At 52.0% G+C, this 21,227-nt stretch overlaps 1 protein-coding gene across 3 annotated transcripts in view; it reads right to left on the bottom strand.

Moving 5' to 3' along the window:
- LARP1 (La ribonucleoprotein 1, translational regulator) overlaps positions 1–20,375 on the bottom strand; it is a 42,792-nt gene extending 22,417 nt beyond the window's left edge. For 2 of the 3 annotated variants that reach the window (XM_059825664.1, XM_059825665.1), the window contains exon 1: positions 20,024–20,375. In XM_059825664.1, the coding sequence (XP_059681647.1) occupies positions 20,024–20,375 (352 nt within the window). Of the gene's footprint in view, positions 1–3,488; positions 3,516–20,023 lie in introns of all 3 variants that reach the window. The other variant, XM_059825663.1, reaches the window with a different exon arrangement.
- Positions 20,376–21,227: the final 852 nt, after the last annotated feature.

The raw sequence follows: 21,227 nt of genomic DNA, 5'->3' as shown, positions 1-21,227 counted from the left end.
TCCTTCCTGGGTGTACAACCACGTGGATCCTGCTGCATAAACCACTCTCTCCAGTCAAGGTAATTCCAGTGCTCCCAGTGGCTGCCTCCCCTGTCTCAATACACAGCATAAAAGAGTAAAAACACCTAATCAGAGTAAGCCTTCCCAAAGGAGTCGGGAATACCCAGCTACAAAAGAGTGCAACACTGCACTTTCTCTCCTAATTTAAAGATCCATCTCCCCTGCTTTTCTTTATAAAGGATTAAAAACCGCTTCCTTGCAGTGGGAGCACCACCCACACCTCTTTATGGAAAACTTCACAGCGTTTAATTCAAAGTCGCATTTATAACTCAAGATAGATATCTCAGCTACTGCTGACAACTCTCCAAAATGAACAGTTCGGGGTGCAGCAGAAGATTATAAAATCAGGAGCAGCAAGACCAAGACAGAGCATCACTTGCTGCTGTGTTGAACAGCAGCGCATCCACAACTGCACCCTGCAGTCAGTTCTGGTCTCTGCATTTCAATAAGGGCACAGCAGTGTTACAGATGCACAGAGAAAAGCAGTTAAATTGCCCAGAGGCAGCCCGTTAAGAGGTGAGACTAAAAAGGCTGGGATCCTCCACTGCTGAGGACTGGCTGTGGTGTACCATGCCAGGAGGGCACCTCCTACCAACTGGAACCAGGAACAGCACATGAAGCTAGCAAGAGATTTGTTTAAAGCAAGCAAAAGTATTTCCTTAAGTAGCAGGCAGCAACCTTCACCTCCCTATGTGGCAACAAGTCCTGGGATGTGGATAGCACCAGCAGCCTCACATAGGGTTTAGATGTTCATGGCCAACAAGTCCACAAAGGTCCAGGTGGAGACGTGCCCTCACAGCCCTCCTTTAACAACAGAAGTGGGGAGTATGAGAATCCGTCCCTCTGCTTTGCCACCACACCGCTAAGCCCAGCACTGCATCTCTCAAGGGTGTTGAAATCTCTCTGCTTTCCACCTGAACTCTAGATCACAAGGTTTGAAGTGGCTTCTTCTGAAAAGCACCCTACAGCTGCCAAATCTTCGTCGCTGGATGTGGGAGAGGAGAGGACCAAGGAACTGCTGTGCTAGACAGAGGGCAAGTCCGTCGCCTCTCTCTGAGAACAGCTTTATTTCCAAACACTGTTAGGTAACCGGGACGCAAACATTGCTGCCCTTCCACCTCCATAGCGCTTGCATGTGACACCAGGCTGAGGGCAGAACGCCTCCAGCATCCATACACTAACAAGCAGGAACATGCTTTGGGGCACGCTACAGCTGCCGTGCCTACAAAATGGCTGATTTTTGGCTCAGGCTCCCCACCCATTCAAGTCCCAACTCCGTTACCACAACTCAGCATCCTCCGTCACTACGCTAACCGCTTCCTTGGGTGGAAGAACAATGAACTTCTCACCAAGAGGGGAAACCAGCCATACAGATCCACCTGGCCTTACAAGATTCACCTCTGATGCTAGGAGCAGGTATGCTCCAGGCAAGCCTGCTGCCCCCCCCACCAGCAGTGCTACCCTGCCTTCACCTGCTGCCTTCACACATCGCTGTGTTTTGACATGTCAGGGCTTCCAGATAAGCTTAGTGCACAGGAAGAAAAAGCATGGCACCAGCTTTAAGGCTTTTCTGGAGAAGGCATGAGAAAGGACTGTGCAGTGTCCTGTGCAGTCACCATTAAGAGGAATCCTGTTTAAGCTTTCACTTACCTCCTTAAAAATAGAAAATTGTAAAAAAAAACCCAAGCTCTTTAGGTAATGTTTTCTGCAAGACTATTAATATGCAATATGCACTTACTGAAACACTATCATCTGCTGCAGACACACAGTCATGCCCCACCCTGGAGGCAGCTGCGAAGGTCCCCAACCAGCTGAAGAGCAGAGGATGGAGTTGTGCCAACCAAAGGACATCTCCGAGTCTGCAGCACAGGCAGACAAAACCTAACACCCGATGAAGGCAAGCACCCACCTTCAGCAAGGTGGGAGAAAAGCCTTTTATGAGGGGAGGACAGAAGAAAAGTCCTCTAAATAGCAGAAACTTTTCTATGCATTCAATGCTCCATCCGGATTTCACATCTGTTGTACTCAACACATGAGAATACACCTTTGCTCCTTCAAAATCATTCTTAATATTTCACTCTTGCACATGTTCTGAAAGCAAGAAAAACATGAAAGACTTACAAATGGGTTGGGTTACTACTTGGGTCGCTTCTCCAATACCTACAGAGTCATCTTCTGCAATGCTTCAGTGGATCTAGTTATATACCACGGCCTCGTTAGCTGGCTAGAGCTCTGGAAACACATACACACGCACGACTTCCAACCGTCTGTTCAGTTCATGAAGCCAAATTACACTGCCTCCAATGTTACACCAGACCGCTAAAACCAGTGCGTTATTTTTACTGAAATAAGCTTTAAGACAAAGATTTGCATACTTTCAAATCCTGATCACGCAATGCATCCTCAATCAGCAGCTATTTATCCTCACGCTATTGTGTGAGCTGGGGAAATGTGATCCCACGCAAAGCCAAAGACGCCAGTAGGAAGCGGACGCAGTGATGTGTCCGAGGTCGCACAAGGCCAAGCCAGGCACTGACCGCCATTCCCAGTGCCTTTGCTACGGGACATGTCCACAAGGCACTACAGCTCTGAGACAACAGGATCTTACTGACTGGTCTTGGTATCACTGGGTAAAACATAAACCTTTCCTTCAGTCTTGGCACTTCAACAACATCAACCTGGATGAAGAGGTCCCAAGCAGTTTGGGAAAGGCAAGGATTGAGATCATCGATACCTGCTTTTAAAAGCTACATCTCCTTTCTGATTTGGGACCTCCATCCAGAATAGCCTCCCCTCCCTCCCCAGGACCCCAATCCATTTCCGCAGGGTCCCTCCTGACGCGGCTGCATGCACCACTGGGGCCAGAAGTTTTCATTGGTCTTACACACTGTGCTGCCATCACTGCATCTCAGTTGTCGTTAACAAGGATACTCAGCAGCAACACACAGACTGAACAAGCCAAGGGGGAAGTCTGCATATTTTCAATGCATTGCAAATTCAAATATACATCTTCAGGGTCATGGACACATCAAGCTATATACAACTAACATACCAACTAACAGCAGCAATTCTGAGTTACGTTTGCATCTTGACAGGTCAATGTTTTCAGTTATGTGTGATGATCAAGTCCTACAAGTTCCCAAACTCTTTCACACTGGACACACAAATTTGCCATGCTACAATGTACGGGAGGAAAGTAACCTTCCAGCAGTTGTAGTCATCGCTACATGAAACCATAAAACATGTCATTGCCATACAGGAATGGCCAAATATTAGAGGTGGTTGTTTGCTTTTTTTAAATTAATGTCTGTTGCATATTCCTGTACCAGTCTTCTAAAGCTGGTTAGCGCTGTCTCTGTAGAAAAAGAAGTGCAGGCAAGGCATGGGAGAGGGAGGTCTGAAGAGCTCCATTTTTAATTAATACATACCAGACTGGCCATCACTTGGAAATATATCTGTAAAAGAAAAAAAAAAAGAAAATCAGTATTGGTTGCAGCTGGAGTGCAAATCATATTTAAAAGGTCCCTCCTCTCTTGATTTGTTTGCTTTAGCTAAACAGAGGAAGTATTTTCTTAGTATCCCAAGTTAAACATCAATCCAGCTTGGAACCCACCTCAATTCAACCACTTGTTGTGAGAAAGATTTTGAAGGAGACAGTGTTTACCTGAATGTATTGCTCTCATAAATAACCGTCTATATTGGCTTCTAATCAACAGCGATGAGGAGTAAAAAGCTCATGAGATGTACAAAGCTCCACACAATGAGCTAGTCAGTGGCACCCCCATGCTCCCCGTGGCCAGCATTATGAAATGGAAACACGCACAGTGAACATCTAACATGGTGACCAGCCAGGAAGCACAGGTGGCAGCAAAGGAAAAATCAAGATGAGCATTTTCCTGATGGTTCTTTGTTTTTGCAGCCTCAAGGGACATCACCAGCTGTGCCTGGCTCCAACACAGCACCTATACCAGAGCATGGGCAGCCAGAAGCACGCACCCATCACCTGAATGGGCGCCTGGTGCCTTGGTACATCATCCATCACCCTGGGGGAACGCTTTTGCCTTCCCCTTCCCATCTCGGGTAGCTCTGCCAGCAAGCACAGCCCATTGCACAGAGCTGCTGGAGTCTGGAGGGTTTCAGATGGTGAAACAGATTACTCAGCCTTCCCACCCCCAAAGCTCTTTTCAGTTAGAGGTACAGGTCCTTCTCCTGATGGACCCTATTTATTTCTGGGAGGAAGACGTTCACTGAATTAGCTGGGAAGAATCAGATTAAAGATTCATTCTTTTGAGGAGCACACAAGACAGCACATGTGGAGAAACCCTGTTGATAAAGGCTCCCCCAGAAGCTATGTAAACAGCACTTTTAAAAGCACAATACACTGTGTTTTCTTCAAGGAACTTGGAGGAGGGGGAAGGGAGGCTGCCAGTAAGGCAAGGTCCTCCTAGGACAGGGGCAGGCCCCTGGCTCCTGCTTATCAGCTGCCCAAAACACACATTCAGCTGGAAAGTCACAAGAGTTGCAGCAAGGACTACCCCTTGGACAGGGCAATGCTCTCTGGCCTGGGCTCAACCAGTGGAGAAACAGCAAAAACACACCTCTACCAAAGAACTCCTATTTCTCTACCTTTGACAGTGCACCATGCTCAAAGCATCCTCAGGCAGGGATGCCTTCATTTCATGTATGAGCAACAGAAGCAAGTGGACAGGAAAAAAAAAAATCTCCCTCCACTATTATGCAGGGTTATGGTCTGTGGCCACAATGAAGGCATGATCTCACAGAAAAACCAACACATCCAGAAAAGCCTCCAAACACCAGCCTGAATCCTTTGCAGACTGCATGTTCTACTGCAATCCTCCAACAGCACATCACCCAAGCACATCTAAACATCTTCTATTTCTGTGATGGTTGCTGACAAGGTCAGGCTCCTCCAACAGTGAGTAGAAACACCCTGTACTTAATCTAACAGGTCCTAAACAAGAAGCAATTTCTGTATCTCCCTGCTTGGGCAACTCCTAGACAGCTTCTCCACAGAGGAACAAGGTGGAAGCACTGGTATCCCACCTGTTTAGATATCGGCTATTGCCAAAACCCAAAATAAAATAGTAATACTACAATGGCTGAGACAAGGAATTCCTTTGTGCCAGCCAAGAACTACAGGCCTTGGCAACCATTCCCCTTGCTATGCCCCGCGAGGTGCAGTTCTCCCGTTTGCATTCCTGCTAGGCTGTCCAACCAACTCTTCATCAAACACATGCCACAGCCTGGCCAGCCATCTGCACAACCAGCCATCCACAGGAGGTCCAGGTTACCCACTTCTAGACACCACAACTGCCACCAAATCAAGTAGTGACTGCAGGTGACCCCTCAGGGACGTGTCCTATCAGTCATGCCACCGCTGCAACTCCAAGCTTGTGTTCCCTTGAGGCCTCCGCTCGGCTCGCTGTATTCCCCACTGCCCCATCCAGCTCTAGAGATGCACAGCAAGGTTCACCTGGCTTCTCTTGAGCGCAGCCACAACTCGATAGGAGATTTGCCACAACATTTACTAGAAAAGCAGTGGAAACTTCTCAGTGACTTAGGTCGGTAGAAAGCAAGGACCATGCGTGATGGCCAGGGGCAGATATTGCTCACATTCACCTCGAGAGGTTTCCCACTGCAACTCCTGTCAAGGAAGGACACTTGCCTCCAGTCCTCAGCCCTCTTGTCTGGGAGAGACTGAGCTTGTCCAACTCATCACACCTACGATTAACACAGATTTGACTCCAAGCTCTCCAGAGCAGAGACCCAGAGCACTGGGCTTGCAGGCAGCTTTCCCCACTGCCAAACCCAAGCACATAGCAATCAGTCTGCAGGACTTGCTCCTCTGAAAAACAGGATTGCTGGGAGGACACATATGAGGCAGGGCTGGTCAGGAACTGCCAGGCACAATGACCCTTTGGGACGCCTTCTTCCCTTGCAAGAACAAGTGACTAGATTAGAAATTAGCCTGCCAATTAAGGGCAGCACCTGAGGTGCCCAAGAGAAGTCTAAATCAGGCAGCACTTTCTTTTCCCAAGAAAGCCATGGTGGGGAAAGAGGCAGAAACGTGCGTGGCTGGCTGGGCAGAGATAAACCCATAGGGCTGCTCTCCAAGGAGCCCATCCCACACACTGCAGGACTGAGGCTGCCTGTCCAGGTCAGCTCCCTTCCCAGCACTCCCAAGGTTAAAAATCAAACACAAAGGACCCAGGCACAGAGACCAGGCTGGGATTTTCCTCAAGCAAAGTCGCAATAGGAAAAGCTGAAGCCAGCAAACCAGCCCCACCGATTCCTCCCACAACACACGCCACCTTCCCACCTGCTTTCCCCCCAAGGCACCCCAATGCCAGGTATCCTGACGCAGGCTAGATGCTGCAGAGGACGATGCTCCACAGCAGCTCCCCACCATCTAACCGGCTACCTGCCCAGCAGCCGGCACTGCCTATGTGGGAGCCAGGCAGCTCTGCCCCTGGCCGCACCACACCTCCCAGCCAAATCCAGCCTGCCACATTGGGCTGATACAAAATAGCCCCCAGGCAGCCAAATGGGAAGAAGCAAGAAGTAACAATATCGCCATGCAAACAGGGAAGAGCCATGAAATTTGGGCCCTGTGGTCTCACATTTCCTTCCCCTTCTTGCATGCACACAGTTTGTTTCTCAGCATGGGCCCAAAACCAGAAAGACTTGCTGTCTGAACAGAGGGATTATAATCACCACAGGAACCAGTGATCTCTTCATCAGAGCACCAGTCTCTGCCGAGCCAGGTATTTCTCAAGTCCTTTACCGTCCTCCTCAGCTCTGTACATTATCCATACAGCCTACAATACCTCTGCAGAAAACATGTTTCACAAATCTTACTATTATCAGCAAAGGGGGGGGGGGGGGGGGTGGAGGAAGGAGTGAGCAGGAGGAGGTCAAGGGTGTGTGTTGCAGCCGGCAGGATGTTGGGATGGGCATGGAGCATCCCTTTCAGGACTGTCACGTGAGGGTGCAGACATGGTACAGAGGTGCCTGCTCTGAACACCAATACCCAGAGTTGCTGCACGAAAAGCCCAGGAGACGTAACTAAATTGAGGGCAGTTGTCCTTATTTTAGGTGGTGCTGGGGGGTGGATACAGAATCCCAATTTTTGCCTGATGGTATTTTTACACACAGGAGGAGACTATATGCTAAAATGGGGCATTTAAAGAGGAAAGCTGATGCATCCACACACATGCCCCCTCCCCAGGGGCTATCTGGCCACCACCGCTATTCAGGTATCTGGGACAGGTCCAGAAAGGCTACCCCATTTATGAGCCGACATCTCCCCCCTGCTCACTGCAGAAGCACGCTGCCAACCGGGCTCCTTCACCAGCCACGCTTCAGTGCTGAATCCAAACGCCCTGACAGGAAGCCTGTCTTCCCTCTGCTCGGGGACTATGGCCAGGAAGGGACCTCCACCACCCACTGCCTGTCCCCAGCCCCGCTGCCAACAGCACCCCTTTTCCGCCACAGAGGCTGCTTCTTCCTGGCAGGGCCCGGGGAGGCAGCGGCTGAAGAGCAGTTCATTAGCCCTGATGCAAGAGAAACGCTGGCTCGTTATTACAGCAACCCGCAGCCGTAACTGCCGAGAGGGGCAGCATGGCCACAAGCAGAGTGCCAGGAAGAACCAGCTCCCCTGCACCCCACTGGCCCACCTGCAATTACCCTTCTGCTCTCCAAACTGGGGGAAAAACGACCTCAGTGCGCTTTATGTCACCTGCCAGTCACCAAAGCACACTGACTGGACACGCTGCACTGGTGTGCAGACCGAGGGCTGCTCCTCTGCATGCACAGGTACAAGCATACACGATAGCATGCTCCTCGGCTGCTCCCAGCGGGACATGGGGCTCATCCACACTGCCACTGCTACGGGAAGACACAGCTGATTTGTTCTGGCTTGCGACCCACGAAGTTATAAGTAAATCATCCTCCACGTTTTGCAGACAAAAGACTCGGACGTCAGCAAAAAAAAAAAAATGACCTCTCCAAGGTCACGCGGGGCCTTGGCAGCAGAGACGTGACCAGAACTCGGTTGCGATGGCTCAAAAGCTGCAGGGCTGCACTGGCTGCCCAGGAGAGGGACGGGAAAGGGAGATGCTGGTGGACAGGATCGCTGGGGATCTCTCCTCCTAACCTGACCTGCTGCCCTGCGGGGATGATTCTGTTCTGCTCCTCCGGCTTACAACGGCAATCCTCCCAGTGCAAACAGCACAGGCAGGGAAAAGGTCCAAATTACATAGTCCAGTGTCTGCTGCAAAGAGACCAGTGCTGCTTGAATCTCTTCTCCATCCCCAGGCAACATTTCAGCTCAAATCTCTTATCACCTGGCTCCCCCTCCGAGGCCAAGGCAGTGCCTGCACAGGTTCCCAAGACAGTTACAGGCCTCTTCAAAGCAATGCTCTGCAGAGAAGGGGGCGAGGTCTGCTAGGAAAAAGTAGCAAAGCAAGAAACCCCAAACCCAAAGATTAGCATGGCCAATTAAGTCCCTCCTGAGATATTGCTTGCTTCCTGCTCCCCTCCTTTGTTACCTGCCGAGCAGGCTCGGGGAGGGTCCGGCTCACAGCCACCCAGATCTTCCCAACCCGCCCCAGCTGCCAGGTCCAGGCAAACACCTCCCATGTGTCTTAACAACGCTCAGTTACTGTAATAAGAAGTATCTTTACACCCTCAAAGAGAAGCTGAAGTTTGAACTGGGTAAAAGATCCCAGCGAGATGGATCAACCCTAACCTGATGTTGGTTAGGTCCTAAGACACCAATAAGGTCTGTGCAAGAAAATGATAAAAAGCTACAGAAGCATTTATCAGCTCCCAAATCCGTTTCTCTGCAAGTGTATCCAGACCACCGGACCCTGGTAAGTAGTTTTCTGCTCTCTATCTAGAGAAGAGGCTTGGTTCCCCATCACCTACACTGGCTAAAGAGCTGCAGCCAGTGTGAGCTCTGACATCGATTTCCCACAAATAACATGGAAACAAATGTTTGAAATTGGTTTTCAGTGTATAAACGACTATGGTTTTGATGAAGCTCAGCTGGGGTGCCCCTGCTAACTTCATGTACTTGAAAAGGGATGAAGACTTCCAGTATCACCAAGCTGCAAGAGGAACACCCCTGGAAAAAAATCACCTACTCCAAAATCAGAGCACTATCTACCCAAGATAGCTCCGTAGCTTTAACTTCACACCACACACTAAACTAAATTAGTACCTTAATGCTGACGTTCAGTCTCTTCCAGACAGGAGGGGAACAGAGCTGACCGAGCAGGGCTGCAACTCTGGCTGAACACACCGTCACCAGTGGGACCGGCACTGTGCCTGGCAAAAGCACCTCACAGAGATCTGCTTGGAAGAGGGTCCAGGTCTCTTCTCTAAGCACCAGACATGCCAACAGGTTTCTGGGGAATGCATCTGGTCACCCTGACCAGAAAAAGCGAGAGCTCTCCCAACAGACAGTCCTGTGAATCCAACACTCACATATGCACATGCACACAAGAAATAACTGTAAGGTCACGGCTGTTTTTTCTCCCATCCACTTATCAGTGCTTGCACTGGAGAGAACAAACACTGGGTGTTCTCTCCCATTAACCCCTTCTCCCCTCATCTCCAAAGTGGAGAAGCCACTCCAAGCATGAGTCCTAACACTCCTATTCACGCACCCAACAAAAAGCTGCAGGGAAAGTAGAAGGCACCTTAAATGTGCCTGATTACTGCTCCCATGAAGCAGCCGGTGACCCAGCTCCCTGCCTCACATCCTTTAATCACCAGTAAGCCTGAAGTGACACTGCTGGAAGTCTCCAGCCTTCCAGGAGACCAACCCTACATGAGTCTGGGCCCAACGACCACAGTCACCCTCCCCAAATTGTTCTTTAAGCTACTGGATATTGAACAGTTAGCAAAATTTCAGGCACGATCAAGCAAAATTAACACATCTCAGAGACTCTTGTTGAAATACAGGAACCATTTTGGTGCGGCCCAGAAGCCAACTGGATCCCACGCTGCGGAAACAATACAGGACTGGGTTTCCCTTTGACAGGCTTATTGCACACTGCTCTGCAACATGCTTTTCTGCATGCATGTGAAGGGCAGGCAGTCTCAGACTCCACAGCAAAGCTTTGCCTAAGGACAGCTCAATAAGCAGTGAGTGAGACAGATCCTTCTCCCTACAGAGGGGAATCCATTACTGTAGCCAGAAATCCAGCTTCCCCATGAACGAGGATCCCCCACCACGTCCTTAAAAGCCCCAGTATCATGGGTATGCCCTATAACATCAGGCAGGGATGCCATAAATCCCTATGAAAACCTCAGGAACTGAAAATTGCAAGGCTTTCTCCACCTTAGGGCTGCAGGCAGAGAGCCAAGCAGGGGGTCTGTAGGATACACAAGGCAGCACAGTGAAGACAACATAATTAAATCTCTTAACTGAATTAGAAATCATCAGACTCACAGTCTATCTCAGATGTTCCCCCCCTCCAGTCCAAGCTATCTGGTTGGTTTTAATCAAACACACAGCTTTTCCAATCACCCTCCAAACTCCATCCTTGCTTGGTTCCACTTCTCTGCCGTTAATTAGATCTACTCAGATTTCAGCTCCAACTGAAGTTAAGAGGGTTGTCTGCCTGTAATCTGCCATGTCTCGTGACAGTCGTACTTAAAGGTTTAATTTTACATTTTAAAAACGTGGGTCACTTACAGCAAATTCTTCCCTGCGCAGCATGCAAATGTCACATCTGTCATTTTCCCATTAAAAAAAAGGGGAGCTAGAAGAGTTCACCTGAGATTGGGAAGCCAAAAGAAATCAGTCCCATTTTGTTCAGCTTAATGCAAGACCCTCTGCAGTGGCATCCCTCAGAAGATGCATCAGATCATATTAGGTACTCCCCTGGGCTCTCAAGGTTTAGCTGGGAGTTGGGAAGTGAAATTTAATATGATTACAGCCAGCAAAGTCTCATGCTTTGTCATCTGAGCGCACGGTGGAGACACCTCCGTGATTCACTTTTCTGTCTTGTTAGGTGGGATCTCATGCACAAATAACCTATCACTTCTGTTTCAGCCAGAGTAAAACCGCCCAACAACATTTTTGGGATGCATTTCTCCATTTCAATATCTGCTGCTACGGTCACATAATTTCTCAGCATCATGCATACTGGTATCACTCTTTTGATTTAATCTTAGCTCTGGTCTTCCCTTTACTTCCCCCCTTGTACAGCCTTGTGGCTAACTTGCCAACGTGAGCCCATCTGGAGGTACGCAGGTATAGAGCAGAGCTTCAGTCACTCCTTCAAGTATCTTTTTGTGCTACATGAGGCCTACAGCACTGCTTTTTTTACTATGGTCAAGTCTTTATTTTCAGTAGGCTTGTTCTGTGAGGCTGGGAGAGCTGATGTAAACAGACATTGCTCCTAAGCTATGCTGACTTTGTGACTATTTGGAAAGGCTACAGTAAAGGTATAAAATTATTGTAGTAAGAATCCCAAGTGTCTCGCAGGAGTGAATTCAGTGCTTCTTTTGCAACATTTAATATAAAAAAATGGAAGAACTGACCTCAGAGAACATGAAGAAGTGAATTTCCTGTAGTTTGAAGTGACATGAATGTTGGCTTATCAAACATTCGAGTGTTGCTTATTAACCATAAGTTCTCACTATTTCATTCCACCACTAGCTTCATCATCTCTAAGTGTGCAAACCAGGTAGTTTGGTAAGTAACATTTGGTAAATTAATAATCACTCATTTGTACCACTGACCAGAAACTTTCAAAAGCACAGTTATAAAGAAAAAAAAAAAGAGTGAATTTAGTGTGAAGGCTGAATATATACGTAATCTGCTTAGAGACAGTGCTAAGCATTTAGCAACATACCCAACCTCTGAGTTACCAAGCAGGTAAGACACGGATCTCCAAACACACCTTTTCTCTTACTTTCCCCATCAACAAAACTCTATCCTTTCCTCATTTTTGTGGCTTTTCCAAATTCATACTTGTTTCCCCACATATTTAGTCAGGAAAAACTCACCTCTTTTCTCAGTGTTTCAGACTTCTTAAAACCTAATTTATCAAGCCCTGAAAACCTTGTCCTCTCCACACACGCATCCGGCAGGCAAGTCAAAAAAGTCAAACGACTACCAGGAAAGGAGAAGAGATAAGGAGCCCCCTTCGCCCTCCCTCTTGCCGGCGGATCCCTTCCAGCGCGCAGCCATGCCCTGCAGACTGCAGAGTCACTCTGCGGGAGCGCGGCACACGCTGCCGTTCAGCTGGAAAAACGTGCTCAGCAGTGTGCTCGGGACGGACTCTGCTTCCTCCCACCACCCCCCGAGCCTCTGGGGCTGCACCCCCATACCTGGGCTGGGAAGAGCGGAGCAGCACCGGGCTCCCACGTGTGCGCTGCCCCCTCCCCGGGCTTACACAGCCCCTCCGGCCGCCCCGGAGCCCAGCGGGAAGGACGTGCAGCACATTTCCGCCCAGCTTTCCAACCACGGTTCATGTGTCAAGGACACGTGAGGTTCACCAGCCCCTTCCAAGCCCCCATTTCTCCCCGGTGCCCCCCTGACTACCGCTCTCACCGTCACCAGGGATCTCTGCAGAGCCTGCCAGAGACCAAGTGAGACTGTGGCGCACAGGAGATGCCTCTCCTCCACCGCCTTCCTCGTGGGACAGGGATGCCTCTCCCAGCCCCGTCAGAGGCCAGGGCCACTTTGGGGAGCAAGTCAGGAATGGAGACAAGCACCTGCGGGCGTGTGGCCAGGTCACGGGCCAGCTCTGCCTGCTAAAGCAGCAGGTTGCAGACCTGTTTGAAGCCACTTCAAGGGGTGCCCGGCAGGAAGCGAACGTGCTTCCCCAGGAGCGCACGTCAGGGCAAGCTGCGCCCGCCAGCACGCTGTGTGTGCCACGCACGGAGTGCCATTTTCTAGATCAAACGAAGAAAGGGTACTTGTGTCACCTCTGAGTGCCACCAGAACCGGACTGAGCAGCACTGACAGACCTCAGTCACACCAACAGCCACCTCCATTGGCCATTTTTCTAAAGCAAACAGAGGCTTCCACTTGATCCGTCATGCCAGAACATCCAACCCAGCCAGGGCCACCATGGTCACCTCCCACACACCGTCAGCCCCAAGGTAGCCGCAGCAGAGATCTCTACCAACCCTTCCGACTTGTGACCATGTAAAGGAACAGGATGACTCAAAACCAAAAAAACCAAAAATAAAATCACAATCACCGCAGAGTACCGAAGCCAGCTGCCTGCTGTGCGTCCCCGTACAGTGCTGCAACGCATGGAAGTGTCGAGGCAAGCTGCTGCTCCTAAGTCAGCTTTGCTTCAGAAGGACACTGAAGGTAAACAACTGATAATGCAGGTATTAGATCAGCCAGTTCAGAGCCCTTCCTCCATCTCCTTGCATGTCACAGCAGAATATCCCCCAGCACAGGTAGCTTTAACGCTGCAAGAAGAGCTCTTGATCCCAGTAAAATCCATAGTGAGTGTCACACCGAAGCTGGGCCAGATTAAGGATGGCTCCAGCAGCTCAACCAGCACCGGCAGCCTGGTGCAATACTGAAACCAGCAGAGCTACAACAACAGTACGTTCCAATTTGCTCAGAAAAGGCAATCCACCCAGGCCTGCCCACAGAAGTCCCCCAAACTGTAGCCCAAACGCATATTCTGATAGAGGAAAGTTCAGTTAGGAAAATCTTCTGGGAAGCTGCAATTGCAGGTTGAGCTTCTGTTTAGAAACATGTTGACACCTGACTTGACCACCATTTCCACAACCCTTCCCCCCAAAAAACGTGTATCTTGCACAGTATTAGAATTGCCATCAGCAAACCTATTTTCACCAAATGCCTTGTGCCAGTTTTTACTCCACGGCTGCAGGACCTTCACGTGCACATCCACTTCTCCTTTCTGCCAAGCAATTCAGACCGACCCTGACCCAGGACTCTGCCCACAAAGAAGTCTGGTAATTGATTTATTCAAGGCCAAATTCAGTTCCCATTTGTTCTGGTCACCAATTATTGTTGCCTAAATACACAAGTAGCTGCTTTAAGTTCTCACAGCACTGCATTAACTTCTTTGAAACCTTTCTTTTACCTCTCCTCTCACCTGCTCAAGTCATACAGCTGTATCATTTGCTACTAGATGTTCAGATTAGCCAGTTATTTCAATGCAAGGAGAAAAGTCTCCCAACTCCACTCAGAAACCACTAACAAGGACCTGGACCTGCAGAATGAGTTTGGAACTGAAGCCTGGTCTCAAGTGAAGAAAGGGACACATGCAGAGCTGGCCATGCCAGAGCCCATACAACCACACAGAGTACCCAGAGCTTTACCCAACCCTGGGAGATGACCTCTTGCCCATGCAAAGCTCCACCTAGATGGCATTACCACCATGGAAGAGCCCAGCAGGTATCACCAAGGTTGCACCACCTCTTTCCCTGAGCTCCTTGTGTGCACAGCAAGCCAGGAATTTGACAGAGCCAGCAGCATGGAGAGCCCTTGGTAGGAAGTCAGCAAAAGTTCCAATGCCAAAACGACCAGAGGAGAAATAACATTCTAAAGACCATAGTGTAAATGCATATCGTGGTTGGGAGTGAACAAAGCTCACCACTTCCAACTGGACTTATGGTAAGAGCAGAGCAAAAAGCCTTCTCAGCTCTCCTATCAGTTATCTGCCAGCTCTACAGCAAGGCCACTGTACCTCCGTTTACCTGGTTACCGAGACAGGAGCAGAGCTGCTTGAGAGGTGCACCACCATAAATGACATGACAATCCTCTGGCAGTATTCAAGTGTACTTAAGTTTTCATTAATTTTTTTTTTTAGAAAACCCTTGCTGTTTGCAGCCGTAGTAACTGCAACGATTAAAACATCCAACCTGGTCTAGACAGCACGGCTTTTACCAAAATGCCCATTCTTTATTTAGCCAAATAAGGTGAGGTGGTATCGGAGATTCATTACAAAGTAGTTTCAAGCATGCAAAGAGCAACCTAACTCTATCCAAGTCGGCATGTGCCGTTCCCCTGAGGATAATTTCACACTATTCAAGCACAGCAAAAGGATCAGGTGTCATAATTTGGAAGGGAGAGCACAGCATTGCAGCCCCAGTGCCCCCATTCCCAGCCCTGCTTTTTGCACTTGATTTGTCTTCACATCTGACCCAAGTCCTTCTGCTGCCCAATCCAGTGATCCCAGATGCAATCCCGCTGGAAACCTCCATGGCACCACAGGCAATAAACAGTTTAAAGGAAGAATTATGAAGGTAAAGAGGTGGCTGGTGAGAATCCTCCAGCGACGCCTCGGACCTGGCAATCTGGAACCGGAGGTCACGGCAGAAGCAAGAACCGAAGCCCAGCAACCAGGGCTAGTGAGTCAGCTCTCAGGAGCTGCGCCGCATTCCCCAGCCTTCCCGAAACAAACAGTGCAGAACAGGGCAAAGGTCCAGCACAAAGCTGAAGGGCAAAGGTATGCAGGGGAGGGAAAACACTAACCTTCACATTTTTTTGGAGCAGCAAGTTCCAGTTACCCTCGTCCTCCCCAACAAGACGGGAAGAGTTACTCAAACGTGAGTTGTGGGATCAGAACAAAACAGTATTTCAGAGAGGAAACTTGGGGTAGGGAGGGGGGAGGACTCCTGCTGTGATAGCAGCTCTGTTGCAACAAATAGCCAGGAGAGCTCCACAATTACGTGCCACGACAGAGCAAGAATTGCCCAACACTTTGGAAATAGGCGTGTGCAGCACCACCAAGCTGGATACCCAAGCAGGCAGATGCGCGCATCTACTCTGAACGCAAAGAAATGCCAAAGGTAAAATAAGCTTCCCATACATCTTCTCCTGTACTGGAGGCTGGTTTCCAGGAAAGCCCTATGGGGAGTTAGTCAGCAAGGGGTGAGAAGCTAATGAATCTTCCCCTGCCTTCTCCTCAGCACCGGTAGCCAACCCAGCCTCTGCTCCAGCATAAAGCAACACGCACTCTCTCTGAACAATAGTCAGCTAACCTCTGGTGCTTGCTGCTAGCAACTAAGGTGTGCCTTCTGGAAAGTACTGCTTATCCGCCCAGCACATTTGCCAAACGGCAAGCAAGAAACTCTACTCAAGCAATTAAAACACCTCCTGCATCTCCACTAGGAAATACACTGCCTTCTCCTGGCTGAGCATTTGCAACCAGAATGAAAACCGGCATTAAAAGTTAGTGCGGGCAAAGCTCGGCAATTGCAGTGCCACTCATTAAAACCTGTGTGTTCTTACTTCCAAGATATAAATGGCTTTAAAAATTAAGAAGTGCCAAGTGCCTTGATGCAATATTTCTTGAAATAAATCCAGCAGGTTTTCAAAATGGGGTGCTGTTAACACCTGTCTGCACCAACGCTTGCATCAGCACCAGCCCTGTTGCAGGGCACAGCGGAGGAGTACAACACGTTCCAGAAGGTCGAGCTGTCTTAACTGCAAGCCACGCTTCTCCTCTATAGAAGAATTTGAGAAAATAGTTTGAATTTGGTTTATAGCCAAAAGTGCAAAGCTGTTTTTGCCAAAAAAATGTTTCCTTCGCTACTGCAGACACACACACTACCATCATGCCTTCACCAGTCACGCTGCTGGCTGCATTTATTTACATGATAAGAAGAGAACGTGTAATAAAGAGGGGACAGTCACACAGACCTCGCTACTAGATCATTAGAGGGTAAAAATGAGGCGCCATTACCAGCTCTGCCAGCGTTTCTCACAAGCAGTAAGCAGTGTCAAATACAAGCCTTGCCACACAGCACAGGACCGTCCATTACCTCAGGAGTCAAAAGGATCCCCCTCTGCTCTCTTGTACCCTGACTCAGAAACGCACACGAATAGAAACATAACATGCATCTTGCCAAGGCACCAGGGATGATTTTCTGGTGTGCCACTCCAGCTGAGCCTCAGCCTCCGCTTACAGCATCAGCAGTATCGCTGTTGTCTAACTCAATCTAATGGTTGCTCCACTTACTGCCACGCCGTTGTGCTCTTGGGAGGAGGCGTTAAGAAGCAAGGAGAGGCTTTGCTTCAATAGTTCTCCTTCCTGAAAAAGCCGAAACATTCACTCAAACACCCTATTACAGACCTCACTGCCACCCTTGAGTGTAAAAATGCTGCAGCAGGTAGGCAAAACACCAATTTCTGAAGATAAATCCCAATCCGTCAAAAAAGGACACTGTTCTTCAGTCCCTACATCAGCGCCCCAATGCATTCAACTTCCCCAGCTGCAGCAAGTCGAACAGTTCAAAACAAGCAGAGGTGGATTTGTTAAGCTCTTCCCTATCCGTATTCCGACACAGACAGCAGAAACGCACAAAGATCTTGAAGGTGGCTCTGTTTTCTCTGGGCCACAGCTCAGTGCCTTTACTTTTACAAGCACTAATTCCAACACAGACCATTACAGAATGGGTGAACACCTAAGGAGCAGGTCTTGTCCATTAAATCTGCTCTACGGGCCTGTAATTAATATAATCATTATAAAAAATTAGGGCTTTCAAAGCCTGTAAAACAAGTCATAGAGGGATCCCTTTATCTTTAGAGAGCTGTCTTCACTAGGCTCCTCATTCTCCTCACTACCTCTGGCAGGATCAGGGCTGGAAACACTTAATATCTCCAGCACACAAGCACTGCTCTGGTAACGCTGCTGGAGCGGGAGCCACGGTTTTCTAAGCTCTGCTGAAAAACCGAAAACATCCAGCGGTGACTTCCCAGACTTCAAAAGCTCTCAATCCACTTTAAGTGTATAAAGGATTCAGTTTCCTTAGGCGATCTCCTGGAGGTCACCGCAACACGACAACTCACCTCGCCAGCACCATCTTTTGCACAAACTCACGCTCCAGATCGTTTTTTGTAAGCATCTGCCAAAAGAAATCCTCCACCCAAAGCAGCAAAGACACGACAGGAGCCTGCAAACTCTATGAGAAGGTACTTGGGTGAAGGGCCGCCAGGCAAGGTCAGCTGCCAGCCTGCCTCTCGTGGGAGTTCGCCAGCCGTGTTTATTTTACACGTTTTCTCTTCTGCTAACGAACAGGCAGCAAAAGAAACAATGCCCCAAGAGAGGAGAGCCAAGTGGCAGCGTCTGGGGCACTGCAGGAACCAGTCGCTGCTGCCAAGCATCCCAAAACGCACCACTAACCAATTCCATTATTGAAACACCTTCGGGAATACCGGGACAATTGTGCCAGGCCCAAGAAAATTCTCAGTGTTGCAGTGTTACTCCCTTACCCTACCATACGGTGGACATGGTACTGACATGCTCTCTCCTTCTAAAAATCATCTCAGGAGTTGCAAGGGCCCCCCTCCTTGTGTTGGGCAGACTGCCTCATGCCTGCTCACTTTGACAAGTCACCCACCTTTGTGACGGGCCTGGTAACAAATCTGGATGCGCCTTAGACGCGAGCCTCAAACAGGAACGTTCAATCCCTTGCATCTTTTGGTTTATTTCTAGGGACTGTTACCCGAGAAGGCAGCGCGATGGGAGTACAGCTTTCACACAAAGGAATGATGTGACCAGTTTTATGTCATACCGCAAGAGGCAAATGCAGACAGCAACGCTGTCCTGGATTTCGTTAAGCTTTGCTTATGTTGGTGTGTACAATGACAAACCACCAAACAATCTGAACACGCACTTTTACCTGGCACAATTAACTTCTCCTCTATACTCCCCATTAAGATGACAGCTTTCCAGGTGGAAATTGCAGAGCTGTCCATCTTCCAAAGATCAATAACTCTGATGAATCATCACGCTAAGCAGTAACAGTTCTTACAAAACACTAGCACATACAGTAATAGGGAATCTGATGTTGTATCTGGCAGTGCTATTTTAGAGTTAACAGAGGCAGGCTGGAAAAATTAAGAGTCTTTCTCAAACAAGGTGCTTAGTGAAAACTTCCGTATTCTCCTCTTAGCGTCGATTCACCTGAAGCAGGTATGAGCGATGCCCTCCTGGTAAAAGCTGCACCTCTCCCAACTCCCGAGGAAATGGTGTTCTGCAATTTCAGCCTTTGCTGACGACGGCAGCGGGTTACAAACGCGATTTGGACAGCGTCACCCCATCCCTACAGCTGGATGCTGCCCCTCTGCTCCCCCACGCGACCCCCTTTTGGGGACACCCCCCCCCGGCCGAGCACGCTTCGCTGCTGACCACCTCTATTCACGGCTGCAAGCGCGCAGGGGCAGAGCCGCGCTCGGCCGCCGCCGCAGCCCCCGGCCCCGCCGCCCCGGCCGCCGCCATGAGTCGGCAGAGAAAGGCGGCGCGGCCTGCGCGCCGGGGGAGCCGCCGCCGCACACGTGGGCAGCGCCAGGCCGCGGGCCGGGGAAGGGCCCCCCAGGGGGGCGGTGGCGGGGAGCGGCGGGGGGCCGGGCCGCGCTCCCGGGGGAAGCCGCACGCTGGCGGCGCCCGGGGAAGCGACCACGTTGCCTGCGCTGCGGCGGAATGCTGGGAGCGGGGGGGGGGGGGGGGGTGGCGCTCGCAGCGGGGCGGCCGCCGCGTGCCCGCCGCCAGGGCCCGGCCGCCAGCGCCTTCGGCCGCCCAGAGCCGCGGTCGAGCGCCTTCGGCCACCGCCGAGCGCCCGGGCCCGCCGCGCCGCCGCCGGGCCCTCAGCGTCCCCCGCTTCCCCCCCCGCCGCCGCCGCCTCATGGCCGCTGCCCGGGCCGGGCCGCGCTCCCCTCCCCCGCACACGCGCTCCCCGCCTCATGGCCACGGACGGCGCCGCCGCTTCCCATTTCCAGCGCCCCCCCCTCACGCACACACACCAGCGCCCCCCCACCCCGCGCCGCGCTCCCCTCACGCCGGCCGCGGCCCCGCTCCCCGGCAGGCCGCAGGCGCGACGCCGTCCCCACGCCGTGCCGCATGGCGCGGCCGGCCGGGGCGCGGTCGGCGGCGCAAGCAGCTCTCCCCCCCCCCCCCGCAACCCCGCTCCAACCCCCGGCACCCACCTGGAGGCGACTGCCCGTTCACCGCCGGCGCGGCGGCGGGGGCGTTCTTCGTCCAGGGGTTCACCTTGGGCGGCGGGGCCTCGATGAACTCCCGGCGCCCCCCGCCGCCCGCCTCGCCGCCGTCCTCCGCCTCGCCGCCCGCCCGCAGCAGGCTCTCCTTCTCCTGGTTGTTGCTCTCCTCCTTCTGCTGCTTGGCGCTGGGCGGCCGCGGCGCCGCGGGGCCGCCGTCGGGGCCCATGGGCGGCTCGCCCTTCTCCCGGCCGCCGTCCTGCGGCGGCTTCAGCACCAGGGCGCGCTCCTCGGCGGGCAGCAGCGGGGCGCCGGGCAGCAGCGCCTCCACCTGCGTCGCCATCTGCGCGCCCCCGCCCCGCCGGGGAACTCCCCTCGCACGCGGCGCCCCCGAGCCCCGCTGCCGCCGCGCTGCCCGCCCCCCCCCTGCCGCCGCCGCCGCCGCAATATGGAGACGCGCGGGGACCACGCGACTGCCGCGGGGGCGCGCGCCGCGCCGGCCCGCCCGCCCGCGCGCGCCGCCGGCGAGGGGAGGGGCGGGGCGGGGCGCGCCCCCGCGGGCCGGCCGGCGGCGCGCACGTGCCTGATGCAACGCCCGGCCGCGCGGGGGGGGGGCGCTTAAAGGGGCCGCGCGGGCGGGGCGGGGGTGCCGGCGCCTTCCCCGTCCCTCCGCGCTGGGGGCAGGCCCCGCCGCCGGGCTTCACCCCGGCCCTGCTCCGCCTCGGGGTTCCGCTGCCGGCTTGGGGGCTCCGGGGCTCCCCGAGCCGGCAGAGACACGCTGCTGCAGCAACAAGGGCGGGGGGGGGGGGGCGGTGGTCGTGTGAACCGGGGAGCAATGGCTGCCGCGGGGGGGTTGCTGCACGCTTCAACCCGGAGCCGAGGGACGGGGATGCTCTCGGGTACCCACGCCCGGGGATAACGGCCCGGGCGGCTGTGGGTGGTTCCGTCTCCAGTGGAAGGTGCAGGAAGGGGCTCGGTGGGTGTCCTGGGGAACCCACCCCACCCCACCCCCCTCCATCCTGAGGCCGGCAAAACCCACAGACCTTCCCCTGAGGAGATTAAAATGTTGGATTAATCTCCAGCTGATGGGATGGTGCTCGCCCATCATCACCACTAACGTCCTGGGTATTTGTCCCCCAGTTCTTACGGCCGGCAAGGCAGAGACTCCAAACCCGCTGTGTACGTGCGCACGAAT

This window comes from Gavia stellata, chromosome 16 (assembly GCF_030936135.1).
Source record: "Gavia stellata isolate bGavSte3 chromosome 16, bGavSte3.hap2, whole genome shotgun sequence".
In the NCBI taxonomy this organism is placed as follows: Eukaryota; Metazoa; Chordata; class Aves; order Gaviiformes; family Gaviidae; genus Gavia; species Gavia stellata.
Note: the sequence above shows the minus strand (reverse complement) of the source record. Positions and strands in the feature narration are given on the sequence as shown.